General features: G+C 35.0%; 1 protein-coding gene across 38 annotated transcripts in view; it reads right to left on the bottom strand.

The window, feature by feature from the left end:
- ROBO2 (roundabout guidance receptor 2) overlaps positions 1-14242 on the bottom strand; it is a 1334178-nt gene that overhangs the window by 100681 nt on the left and 1219255 nt on the right. For all 38 annotated transcript variants that reach the window (XM_078358529.1, XM_078358528.1, XM_078358527.1 and 35 more), the window contains 2 exons: positions 4824-4948; positions 38-209 (listed from right to left, as the gene is read on the bottom strand). In XM_078358529.1, coding sequence (XP_078214655.1) covers positions 38-209; positions 4824-4948 — 297 coding nt within the window. The remainder of the gene's footprint in view (positions 1-37; positions 210-4823; positions 4949-14242) is intronic.

A 14242-nucleotide genomic window follows, 5' to 3' on the forward strand; every position in this document is an offset into this window, starting at 1 on the left:
TTGTTTTCATAAGAGAAATTGAATTAAGATATCGCACCATCAGTAACCTCCAGTTGAGCTTTTGCTAAAATGCTTCCTGCCACAGTTAAGGCCTGGCAGATGTAGTAACCTGCGTCGGAACGTTGAATGTTGGTGATTGTGAGGTCTCCTGTTGGTGAAACTGAGCATCTACTGTTGGGCTGCTGGGGCTGGTTTGGGAAAAGTAGGTTCTGTGGAAGCAAACACAATCTCATCAGTATTTTTTTACTTAAAAAAATGTTAATAAAAGCTACTAAAATTAGCGAATATAATGGGAAAAGGAAAACATGTAGATTTGAAAATACATGGCACAGAAATGTTCAAAGCCACACGGTAAGGTTCACTGGCTGATAAACTTATTCCAATTCATGGTGAAATAATACACTCTAAAAAGTCAGTATCTGCTAGCTGAAAGAATAGTCATTTTTGTTTTTAAAGAATAGGGAACTTTATCCCAGCCTGATTTTCTGCTAGTTACTTAATATCTTTGAAACTGGTTTCTTTACCTGGAAAATGGGCAAAACAGATCGTATCTGACTCAACTACGAAAGGCTTATGAAGACCTGGCCATAACATTAATGGTGTATGGGTTCTATAAACAGCACAGCCCTGAAGAATGCAAATGCAATCGCCATTCATCATTTGAATACTTGATGGACTCTGTTGAGTTTCTCCCAAAGTTGTTCAAAAGTGTGTGACAGAGAGCTGACTCCACTGCTGTCAAGTTTTTGCAGCTTTGAATGGAGCTATGAACAAATGCTACATTCTAAGCAAGATTAAACAAATTACTGTAGATAAAAAGAAAATGTAGATTTTTTCTAAAAGTGTATACCTTAAACAATTTCATAGTATTACTTTCTTTTAAAAACAATTTTACTTTAGTTTACTCTATATCTCTTATTAAAAACATATTGCCTAATCACAAATTGTAAAAGTACTGCTATGAGAGGAGTAACATTTTTGGATGAACTATGTTGCTTTACCGTTGTTCAATTAAGAAAAACATTTGAGTATAATAAATTATATTGAGGCATGTTTCCAAGTTGGATTATAAATAAGAAGATATCAATTTTTATGTTGTATTTACTTACAAAAAAGGACATAATAACCCTCTGGGATCTGTTTCTCCATATAGTAATTAGTTTTCCAGGTTTGTAATTAAACAGTTTCAATACGTTGCAATCAGGAGGTAATAACATTCAATTAAAGGCACAGGACACATTTTCACCTTAAAATGTTTTTACCCTTGAAGTAATACCAATGGAAGAGGATAAAATAGGGTATTAACACTTTTCAATTATGCTAAATGACTTTAATCCAGCAAATGATGTCCCACTTTAATTAGAAGCTCTTCTCTTTATTGCAACATGATGGATGTCCACTTTATTAGATTCAAGTGTGACACTATAAGCCCACTTTACATAAACATTACCATGTTATTAAACTCCTTCTAAAAGGACTGATGTTTGGTAGCATGTCAGAAATGTAATTTCAATATGCTGTTGACCTCATAAAATGTGTACTATTGTATCAGGCTAGACATTTTCATGCATATGAAACACAATTTGAGAATCAGCTGATTCTACTGTAAATTCCAAATGTATTACCAAAATAAAGCAGCTAAAAGAGAGAATCTAAATTTTGAAGTCATTTGAAAATGATACAATAACTCAAAGTGCACACTTTCCTACAATTAGCCATTAGAATACTAATTTACATAGCACTAACACATCAGATGGGCTTTATTCTCTATGCAATCTCTTCCTCTACGATATACCATCAGTCCACCTTCTAAATGATTCTTTGACATGGCAAATGGCATTATATGAAGGTTAACCCATCATCTTTATTCCCTGCTTGCATGACATAGGCAAAAGAAAATGGATTACAAGAAATACTGGGAACTTCACAGCTCTTCCTGCCTTGGAGAGTGCCTGGGTATCCCATTAGAGCTAATTGGCATTATCAGCATGTATTAAGGAATATGGACCATTAAGTCCAGGCTTTTAACTGTTTCTACTGATGGATGGTCATAGATCACTGTAAAAACTGGATACTAGAGATAGTAAGACCGATTTATTTTTTCCTAATATTCCAAGTCATGATTTGAAAATGTGTAATTTGCTCAAGCACTTATCTCTCGTTATCATTCACAGTACTTGTTCTCTCTCTCCCTCTTTCTTCCACACCATCCCTCTCTATCTCTACCTCTGTCTCTGTGATGGGAGAGAGATAGGTGAGGAAAAGAAGACCAGACACAGGATTTTGTGTGATCTTTAACATTAACACGACTGGAATTACATGCTATTTTGTTAAATGAAAAACAAAAGGAATACTTAAATGCTATTTGTTATTTATTTTAAAACCATTTAAAAACAATGTAGCATATTTAGATGCCATATGTTTATTAAACTACAAGGCCAATACACATTTTATGCACTACCTTGTAATTCAACTTGGAGCCACTTTAGAGGATGTGATTTACACATGATATGGTCTTATCTATATACTAAAAAGGCACATTATAATGAGATTTCACTCAATACGTGGATATAAAGTGTAGATATGCGATGACCAAATTGCTTTACATCATATTTACTATCAGTGACACAACATCTTGCTTAACCTTCTTAATGTGTAAAGCAATTTTATATGTAAACCGACCAATTCATTTCAACTTTACTTGTGTGAAGTCAAATGTGTTAGCTCTGTATTTTAGATTAAGAAAATGAGCTTAAGCAAACTTAAATACCACTACAAAGGTTGTACAATTTATTTTTTATTTTATCTTTTTTGAGACGGAGTTTCGCTTGTTACCCTGGCTGGAGTGCAATGGCGCGATCTTGGCTCACCACAACCTCTGCCTCCTGAATTCAGGCAATTCTCCTGCCTCAGCCTCCTGCATAGCTGGGATTACAGGCATGCACCACCATGCCCAGCTAATTTTTTGTATTTTTAGTGGAGACGGGGTTTCAACATGTTGATCAGGATGGTCTTGATCTCTTGACCTTGTGATCCACCTGCCTTGGCCTCCCAAAGTGCTGGGATTACAGGCTTGAGCCACTGCACCCGGCCTAGGTTGTACAATTTATGAGGTGGAAACTAGATTTTGAATTCTCTCCTTTTTCTATATGTGTATGTATGTGCATTTATATATGCATGTGTGTATCTATGTGTGTGTATGTGTCTATGTGTGTGTATATGTATGTGTGTTTTTATGTGTGTGCATATGTGTGTATGTGTGTGGTGTGTGCATGCGTGTGTCTGTGTGGTGTGTCTGTGTGTATGTATGTGCCTGTGTCTCTGCATGTGGGTATATATGTATGTGTGTCTATGTGTGTGTGTCTGTCATGTTGCCTTACACTCACTTTAGAGTCTGAGACACTAACATCTGAAAAGAATTTAAAAGCAAAGAGTCAAAGAACTCTACGTGTAGAAACCTATTTTCTAATTACTAAATTATAAGATTTGAGAGTTAAGGCCTGGAACAGTTCTGATGTGGGATAAGGCAATGGCCACTACCTATCCTGACATTCCCATCACTACATTTATACTCCACAAATACCAAGAGGAGATTTGAGGAGAGTTGAGTAAAGAATAAAACAAGGAGAGTAAAGAATAGAGGCCATTTGTCCATCCAGACTGAGCTGTTAGAACTGCTAGCTGGGAGCTGGTACAGGCATTTATAGAAACCCAAGCAATTAGAGATAACGGCTGAGCAGAACTTCTAAAGGCTTCCTTGCACACATGCATGTTGCAGATAAACATTTATAAGCTTCAATCAACATATTCTTCAAATGCAACTTACAGTTCCAATCTCTGGCCAAGGTTTTAGATTTCCAGAGATGTTTAGTAATGATTTCCATTATTCCCCCCAAAATTTTTCTGGAACATTTAGTAATAACAGAAAGTCATAAGGAAGACCACCAGTAGGTCTCTTCCTCAGAATACGCCTAGTAGTGCATGTTTCTAGAAAGTTTAGAATGAAAATATCTCCAGGTCCCATAGGAATGCACAGATAAATTCTTAAGCATACAACACAACTTTTGATCTAGTTTAAGCTGGAAATTTCATTCATTGCCTATAAACCTAGAGGTTAAGCATTTGTCCAAGTTTGGATCAAGTTCGAAATGAGAAAACTAGTGTATCGAGTTGACTTTCCATAGCAACTCTGAGAGACTATGTTGCCCAGAGTGGGAACTGGAGAGGACAAACCAGAGCAGAGCAAAGACAAGACAGCCATGGCTTCCTTCTAATGTACTGTGTATTATTTACTGTCTAATCCCACTATGGATGAATCCAGAAAGAACAGAGAAGAAAATATCCTACTCTTAAATGGAAGCACGCTTTAATTAAGCATTAAGAAAAGTCATTTATGCTGCATATCTAAGAGAGAGGATTGAAATTAAATTCTGGGCCAATTAAATATTTTCTATGTCACAGAGACTGCATATGTCCTGACTTTATCATACCACTTAAGTCAATGCAAGAAAACAAAATTAGCTTTACAGTCAGAGATTTTAAATAGCCAAAGAGGTTTTGGTTGGACTTTTAAAGGTAATTTTGTTACACTACTTTATTGCTATTCTATGTGAGACAGAATTTTGAAAAAATTAGTAATAGCAAATAAAGAATGCTATTACTAGAACATCTGACTTCCACTTATTTTTAAACTCATCAGTCTCTTTTTCAGAAATAAAATGAATTCAAACATTGAGAACAAGAGAAGCCAGGCAAGCTTTGAGGAGCAGCAGAGACATGGGAAGTTCAGAGATTTCAGAAAAGCAGTGAAGCCTCACACTCACCTGGCTGCCTTCTTTCTGCCAAAAAACAGCTGGCTGTGGGTTTCCTTTAGTTTCACAGGGAAATGTCACTGTTCGACCTTGAGCAACAATCTGATCTCTTGGCCGAACCACAAACTGTGGGGGAGCTATAATTTAAAAGAAAAGAAAGTGTGTAAATATCAACCATTGACATAGAAAAATATATCAAGGAGAAAATATAGTACTCTGTTGATTGTTCAGTGCCTGAGAGAGACTACGGTTTTTTATTTACCTTTATCCACTTCTCTAAACACAAAAAGAAAGACATTATATTCAATCAAATGTGAGGAAAGCAGCAAAATTTTAGCAGACATATTTAAAATGTTGTACATTGTAATCCTTTGGCCTATATATACTTACATAGGAAATTAGTTTTTTTTTTATGATTTTAACATTTTTAAGGAAAAACATGGATGCTTAAGTTGGTTCTGCTTTTTAAATAGATAAAGACAAAAAATAATCACTCTCTTATTCGACCATCTCCTTCCTCTAAAGTCAATCTATTGACAAACATTGGTTGTTTTTGTAGTAACTACAAGAATTCCATAAGGCACAGGGATACCAGAAGGCACAAAACATGATCTCTATTCTTAAAATACTTATATTCCAGTATCCAAGAGTTGAAAGATTAAAGGCATTGAAGAATTGAAGAGATGGAAATTACATACAAGGATAATAAGCAATGTAAATAAATGTATTAAAATGGTTGACTCAATCTAATTTATTTCATTTAGATAGATAAACATTAGTCAGGTAATTACTGTGTTCCCCTACTGAGCACTAAAGATACAGAGATGGAAAGCTTTTATTCTGCAGCCACTGAGACGCTTGTAGTCTAAAGAAAATGAAACACACAATGACAATGACAAAAGTGAAAACAAAATTAAATCAACACTTATCTAAGACTGCCGTAAGTGCAATGGTAGAGGTAATCTCAGAGAACAGTGGAGGAGAATTTAAGATTTTGTATATATAATAAATTTAGTAAGACTTAGGAAAAAGAAATCCCTTTCTGTTGTCAAACCTATGGAAGGCTCTGTATAAAAAACAGGCATTATGAGAGCGTTGAGGAAAATGGAAAAATGAACACATTACAAATGAGGAGATTATGGAGCAAAGCATAAGAAGCAAGAACAAACTTAGGAAACAGTGTGTAATTTGGCAGGATGGAGGGTCCAAGTTATGCAAACACTTGTGGCTACAAAGCAGGGTTTAAGAAGTCAAACTGAGCATTTTATTCTGACTTTTTCTAAGCTGAAAACTGACAGATGCAAAGATAATTTTTGGCGGCTTTTACCCTCTAATGAATGTAGCACGGATTGGAGGGAAAGGCACTTAGTCTATAAAGCAAGGAGTCTGCTGGAAGCTAGCAAAATGGTACAGATGAAGCTAATGAGATCAAGACATAAGTAATTCCTTTATTACATTCGAAAATAAAACAAAGCATTGGGGGTAAAAATCCTAAGAAAGTTCAGATTTAAATGGTAGTCTAATGATAATGAGAGAATAAAGTAATAGACAGTAAGCAGTATTGTTGGAAGTTTTCACAAGGGCGTCTCCCTACCAAAACGCGTTTTGTTGAACAGAAAACACTGTGCATTCCACGCTTTGCTAATAATTGATTTTTACTTTAACTAGCTGCTTAGGCTAGAAAACTGAGACCAAGAAAACACTTTAAAATCAACTCTAATTTTTAGGACTCAGTGGTACTCTAAAGCCCTCTAACAATAAGTAATGTCTGGTAAAAACTGTCACCTGGAATCATTTCAGTCCTTCAGGAGAAAGAACTGTAGGTCCGAGAACAAGGTAAATGTACACCAGCCTCAAACGTGCGACCAATTCCTCATCCTTACAAGAATGCTAGCATAGAAAAAGCAGCAGCATTTTTCCAAACAGTTCATTGGGATTTGTATAGACTCATTTTTTATGTTCTATTATACTGCCTCCTGGTTCAACACATCTAACATATACCCCAGGGACAAACGAGATAAATCTACTAAGTGAAACTTTCTTCTGTAACTACAGATAACAGAAGACTCATTCTAGCAGGATGGAGAACCCAGATTTATGAATCTGTTTGGACAGAGTGCGGTGTATGTTGCCTTGTATTTTCAGAAGATTACTTGCTTTTAACAATCTTCTTGTTATTTCTGTACTATTCTCCTGAATCAGCAGATACATTGATTTTTGTTTCTAATGTTTTCTAATAAAATGATAGTTTAAATCAATGTTACAAAATTACTTTAGCAAAAACTCTTAAAACACTGCAGTGACCATTTTTCAGTAGAAATGTGAAACCAGGTATTTGTACCAAAAAAAAAAAAAAAAGACTTAAGGTTTGTTTCTATCTTCTGAAATACTGTAGAAAAATTATCTTTGTTATGAAAAAGTTAGGAATGAGTATATGGTATCTCTTTGTAATCTTATAAAGAAAAGTAACAGTGCCAATATGGACACTTGCTAAGTGAGAGGTATTAAATAATTTACCATGTATCTAAAATTATTAAAAATTCAAAACTCAGTTCAGTCAAAATCAATCATTTACAAGACTTGAATAAAAATCACCTATTTAGCTTATTAGTTAATTTATACAGAAAGAATTTAAATTACTTCACAAAAGTAGTTAGTAAAACCTTAGAGTCCTGGATACTTTATCTAGTCCTTCCTTGCAAATTTTTAAAATAAATTAAATGGAAATACAAATAATTGAAATTATGAAATAAAACCAATGAAATATAAACATATATTTATGTATTTTATACTTTTAAGGACAATATTCTTCATCTATCTGTCCAGTAAAATTACCATCTGTACTTTAGAAGTACAGACTTCCATGAATTTAATTTTAAAACTTTTGAAAAAAATATTTTGTAGATGAGTGATATTGCAAAATGCTTTTGGCATCCAGATACTACAATTTTAACCCAGCTGCTAAAATACAGTCCCCAAAATAGGGACTGGTAAATGACCACATCTATGCATCCACTTTTCTGAAAAGACATAATTCAACCATTTATTCACTCAAAATGTATTGATCAACCAGTAATAATGATACATTCTGCTTGGTACAGGAGACGGGAAGCCAAATAAAATTGCTCTTGCCCTATGGCAGAGGCTTCCAAGTAAACATATAAGTAAATATACAAATATAGCAAAATGTGATTTTTAAGTGAAAACAGAAAAAATGCAGAAGGCACTGGGGGAGAAAGAGTAGAACAGAACCAATCAGGCCACGTTGTAAGGAAAAAAGGAGAAAAGGTGCCAGGACATGGCTACACTAGAGCTGTATTTTGGGGGACAAGAAGGAGTTGACTAGGTGAAGAGTGGTAAGGTCACTTGGGACAAAGAGAAGCAGCACGTAAGGCAGAGACCCATTGAACTGAACTTTTAGGGGCCTGTGAAAGATTCTGATAATAAAAGAAATCTGGGACATAGAGGTGATATAGATAGGGCCAGATGATCTCTCTCTGCTAAAGGAGTGTCACATTTTGTCTTTATGAAGATCTGTTCAAAGACACTTTTTTAAGAAAGATGTAATTGGATTTATATTTTGGAAAGGGTGCTTTGGAAGCAGTGCAGATGAGGACTGGAGAAAGAGTAAAGTCAAAGGGCTGGGAAATGTTTCCAAGTTGGGACAGAAACCCAGTTGAGAATTTGTATTTATAGGAGAAGCTGAAGATAACATTTCATCAGGTCTTTTACAGGACAAAGAAATTCTGCAAAATCCCAGCATGGTATTTATCACTGATGGTATAATCTAAAAGGCCAGGAAACTCTAATTTCTAGAGCTTTTATCCAATACTGAATTATATTAAAGACCATTAACAAAAAACTGTCAGCATATGTTATTTATCCTATAAAATATATTTTCATGTGATGTTTACTAACATTGTACGTTTACTCCAAGTTGTAAATGTGCTGTATTTCAAATGCAGCCAATAGATTATTGTCTATTGGCTTATGCCACATTGATCTGGCTGGAACTAAAACCGTCTTATCATTTTTCAATTAAAAAAATTAAACATATAGGAACATTTATCAAAGCAAAAAATTTGAAGAGTATTCAAGTCTGTGAAAATATACATCCTTTCCTGCAATCACCTGAAGGTGGAACAAAGAAACAAATTGCATCAATCACTTTTACTTTTGTAGACTCTCTCTCTGCCCAAGAACTATATTGCAATCTTCTGTGAAGGGATGTCAGCTGAAGGAATTTACTTTTGAGGTTTTAAATGAAAAATTGCATCAATAATTCTTCCAATAACACTCCACGGTTTCAGTATCTCTGCCAGGTGGCACTGAAAATGGTCTGAAAATACAGTAGTTGGCTGATGGCACCAATGGGAGGGAGTAGACAGAAGTGGCATTTTATCAACACAGCACAAGAGCACAAAGTGTGTTATACATAAAATAGATTTCCTATAATGACTCCCATTAAATATAACAAAAACACACACACAATTAGGTCCTTAAGATGGCAATTCCAAGCACACATTTATACCCAATGTGAATTAGAGATTGAGTCATAAGCTCCAGAAGAATAAGCCCGTTATGAAAATGGCAATACTTCTATATGTCTCTAAGAAGACTGTAAAATGTATATTCATAATCTGTCTAAAACCTAAAAGCACTGGAAAAGTATTTTGTAACTATGATGTAATATCCTACTTGCTTAATCTGTGAGGTGATTATATCTGATTGTTTCAGCTGTAACTAGAAATGAGATGGAGCAAACAGAATGGTACAATTTGGTGTTTAATCAACACTTACAAGTTAAAAAACAATAGCTCTATAAGAAAAGTATGTTGTATGATTTCCAGAGAAGCAGAGCCAAATATAAAAAGGTCGATTAAGATTAGAGGTCTGGGACGGTTCACTTGAAGCTGTGTTTTGAGAATTTAAATACAATGTAGAGTAAATTAGATTTGATGTCTGCTAAACTATACTTTGATTTTGCATTCAGCCCAAGCTGGCTTCAATCAAAGTCATGCTACAGCTCTGTTATGCTAATGGCTGCTGGTGAGAGTGAGTGGGCGATATGGAAATCAGAGGGCTGAACATGAGTGGGAAGCACAGGCCGTGCATGAGGTGGGGTTTGAGATGGGAGGATGAGGACCCTAAAGGTTAATCACATCATGTTCAGAGTTGTTTCAGCATGAAAATATGACTTCCTATGGCAGGCATTAGCATGGAGACAGTCATATAACAGCTAGGAACATTCATATGTGACACAGGGTGAATACAGGCACGCTCAGCCACTCTTTTTCTTTGGATATAATTTTATGCCTGAATGAATAAACTTTTAATTCTATAATAACCATTTTGAATTTTCTGACAAACTCAAGTAGAATTTTTTTGCTATATCATATATTTGCTTGTTAAATACTAACATATTCTATAAGCATATTTAAGAAGCATCTCTTCCATCATTTGCTTGAGTTAAAAATTCACTTAGTCACAAACTCTTTTGTACAATGGCAATAATTAACATTAATTGAGTGTTTGTTATATGCCACAGTTTGTGTTAAACCCTCCACAAGCATTATCTCAATTCATATTTGAAAAGCCTTATGTTTCAACTACTATTATAATGATGTACAACCAGCAAACTGAATCTTATGAAGGGCATAAGTAACACAGCTTCTTATTTTATTTTATTTTAAGTTCCAGGGTGCACCTGTAGGATGTGCAGGTTGTTATATAGGTCAATGTGTGCTACGGTGATTTGCTGCACCTATCAAGCCCTCACCTGGGTATAAAGTGGAGCATGCATTAGCTATTTGATGCTCTCCTTCCCCCTGCACAAACCCCCTTGACTGGCCCCAGTGTGTGTTGTTCCCCTCCCTGTGCCTATGAGTTCACTTTGTTTGGCTTCCACTTATAAGTGAGACCATGTGAGAAACACAGATTTCTTAAAGTTAAGTTAGATTGGAGGACAGGTTTGACTTCTGGTTTATTCCAATGCCACAGTAGGAACTCTTAAACACTGAGATGCCAGATTAATATGCTTCCTTTAGAACCAAGATCTGATTAACAAAAAAATTGTCATGTCGAATACCAAGTAGAATGATAGAATTTTAATGCTATAACTTCCAACATGATGTAAAGATTTGACAAATCATAACATTACATTTTCCTTGAATAATTGTTTTTACTATTATAGTAGCATAAAATTCATTATCTTTCTTTTCTGTTCTACCTATAAGTATAACCTTTCTTAAGTACACTTTCTTCAAGTTACTCTTTATTCACAAACCTATAGTGCTTTTCATTTCACCGCAGTGAAAACCTACAATGCTTATCATAGCAATGCTTGCAAATTATTCTTCTCAGTGCAGCATTTTGGCTTCCATCAGCTGACCCAAGATTTTCCCATCCTGACACTCATTTGTCCCCAGACTAGCTCTGGCATTTCAGCAGAGCAGTCTACTTTCAGTCACTGGCATTTGCTTGGTCCTGTGGTTAACCCACCCTGATATCAATTATCCTTTGGTCCTCTTTGTCAACAACAATTAACCTGAACAATCTCTGACCTTGTGCTTGCCTTGTGTTCTTTCCAATTTAAGATACTTGCTCTTGCTCGCATTGCCTTGCTTCTCTATTTTTCCCCTAGCCTATGTGTCTGAATTTCTCAGTTCAGTTTGAAGTTTTTACTGGTATGGGGTGCTGTCTACTATGTAGCAAATAAATGATGTATTTATTTCACTTGAAAAGCCCAAAAGAGTGAACACTAAATGAATTCCTGGGAATAGTACATTAAAAAAAAAAGAATCCTTGATCTAAAGCAAATACTCAATATTTTTCCATCTCATTATACCTAAGGAGTAATAAACCTGTATTATTAAACCTACTCCGTTATACCTATACACATACCCACCAGTGAGAGTGACTTACTATTGCAGTAGTAAATACGATGTTTGAAAAAAAAATGCGGTTTGAAAAGAAAACTAATTGATTCTGATTTATGTTGTTTCAAATATGTTGTTTGAATACAAATCTAACTGATTCATATATGTGCTTTTGTAGTGGGTGCTGCTACACCAAGTTGAAAATTTATGTCCCAAAGACTATGAATGAGTAGCCAACACCCCAGAGTAACAAAAGCCCTATAGACAGATAAAGACATTGTGTAAAAATGGGTTTTGAAAGTTCCTGCAAAAATTTGTTAACAGTCTTGCCTCTACCAACAAGAAACAAATAGTGAGAAATCATTTCCTTACAATGCAATATAGAGCAGTAGCAAGAAATAACTGTTTACTTAATTTATACTCAACTCAGGTTGGGTTCTAACTGATACATGATTGTTTCTTCAACTTATTTAATATAATTGTATTTTTACTATGTAACATTTCGCTTGATTTCCAAAGATTTTCTGTTAATATTGGAAATGCATACACACTGTCATGGAAATATTTTATTTGAAGCTTATTAACACATAATTCATCTCAGAGAAAGCAATTTATAATAGAAAATATAAATTAGAAATATAGGATTTAAAACAATCACTTTTATAAAGACCGTTTAATCACATTTTACTCATCTGTCACTGTTTCTAGGAAATATAATGATCAAATTGCTAAATTACCTCTCTTTCTGTTTTGTTTTTTACGGAGTCTACGGCAATAAATCTTCTAGATGAGTGATACACTTTCTTTCCCACCAGTTACTTACTCGTAGCTAATAATAAAAATCCTGATTCCATAGTAAAATGCCAATGTCTATACCTGGTATGGTTTCGCTGTGTCCCAACCCAAATCTCATCTTGAACTGTAGCTCCCATAATTCCCAGGAGCTACAGTTGGGAGTAGCAGGAGGGACCCAGTGGGAGATGATTGAATCATGGGGGCGGATCTTTCCCCTGATGTTCTTGTGATAGTGAATAAGTCTTAAGAGATCTGGTGGTTTTACAAAGGCGAGTTCCCCTGCACAAGAGCTCTCTTGCCTGCCATCATTTAAGATGTTCCTTGCTTTTCTGCCATGATTGTGAGGCCTCCCTAGCCATGTGGAGCCATGAGTCAAATAAACATCTTTTCTTTATAAATTACCCAGTCTTAGATACGTCTTTATTAGCATCATGAGAACAGACTAATACCTTTTCTTTCAACAGTAATCATATATATATATATATATATGCTTCTTCAGTGTCAAAATGAAAATTACTAAATGATTTACTGCTTTAAAACACATGAGAAAATAAATAATCAAACAGAATGGAATGACTACTATGAATTATAATCCTTAGATTCTTCATCTGTTTAGACTTCATGTTCTACTCTACAACCATGAAAGGTCTCACATGTACTTATAAATGACATCCATTCCCTGTATGAGTGAAACATGTTACTATTACACAGTTATTACTCTTTATCGTTTAGAAACAGTCTTGGAATTTGTTGGTTGCGAGATTAATTTTGGAGGGTTCATATAAAATCAGAATCCTCCCCCACCAAAAGAATCCTCAATTATTCAAAATCTGATTACTTGAAATAGGCAATGAAGTCAGCCAATAATTACATAATATGACTACAAAATAAAAGAAGTGGCCTTCTCAACTGCCATGTGTTGCGACTGTAAAGCAATTCCAAAGCGGGCCAACGACACGGAATTTATGTTGGTAAGTGTGATACACACCCCCTAAAAACATGCATGTTTTGTGAAAGTGGTTCAAACCACTTTCCTTCATTTAGAGTCACACATAATGTGCTCCTGCCTAAAATGGAAAAGTGTAAATATTAAAACAAAATAATTTGACAATAACATAGAACAGAAAGAACGTTTCTGAAAAGAATTAACTCATTTAGTTCAAAAGGTCTTGCATCTTTGGATCTCATAAGCAAGCAAATGAAAACTGTCAGAATGAACAGCTACAAGCACATAGCTGTTTTTACCGGGGTCAGTGCCTTAACATATTTGTTTTTGTTTCTGAAGGAAAAATATTACTGGAAAATACCAGAGTAATAAATTTGTACAAAAATGAATTCAGATGTTGCATGGTAATTTAATTCATAATACTATTCGATTATCTTTTTAAACAACATTAGTGATTTTATTTTGGGTCAGAGAGTACTAAGATCTCTGTCCTCTGGAAGTCACCTCCTACCAGAAGAGACATGCATGGAAAGAATCAAGCATGTTACAACACACGTTACAATTGTGTTGTGACATGTTACGATACAGTGAGAGTTGTAATACAGTACATACTAAGCAAAAGAGTGACTTGACTCAATCGGCCTTTTACAGCTGGAGAAACGAGAGAAAGAAAAAGAGGAAAGAGATGGAGGGGAGAGGGAGAAGAAAAGAAGGAGTGAGAAAAGAAAAGAAGACAGAGAGGGGAAGAGAGAAAAAGATTGATTCGTTCCTTTAGATTAAGTTGTTAAGAAAGGAAGGGTGGGACAGTGCAC

This window comes from Callithrix jacchus, chromosome 21 (genome assembly GCF_049354715.1).
Source record: "Callithrix jacchus isolate 240 chromosome 21, calJac240_pri, whole genome shotgun sequence".
In the NCBI taxonomy this organism is placed as follows: domain Eukaryota; kingdom Metazoa; phylum Chordata; class Mammalia; order Primates; family Cebidae; genus Callithrix; species Callithrix jacchus.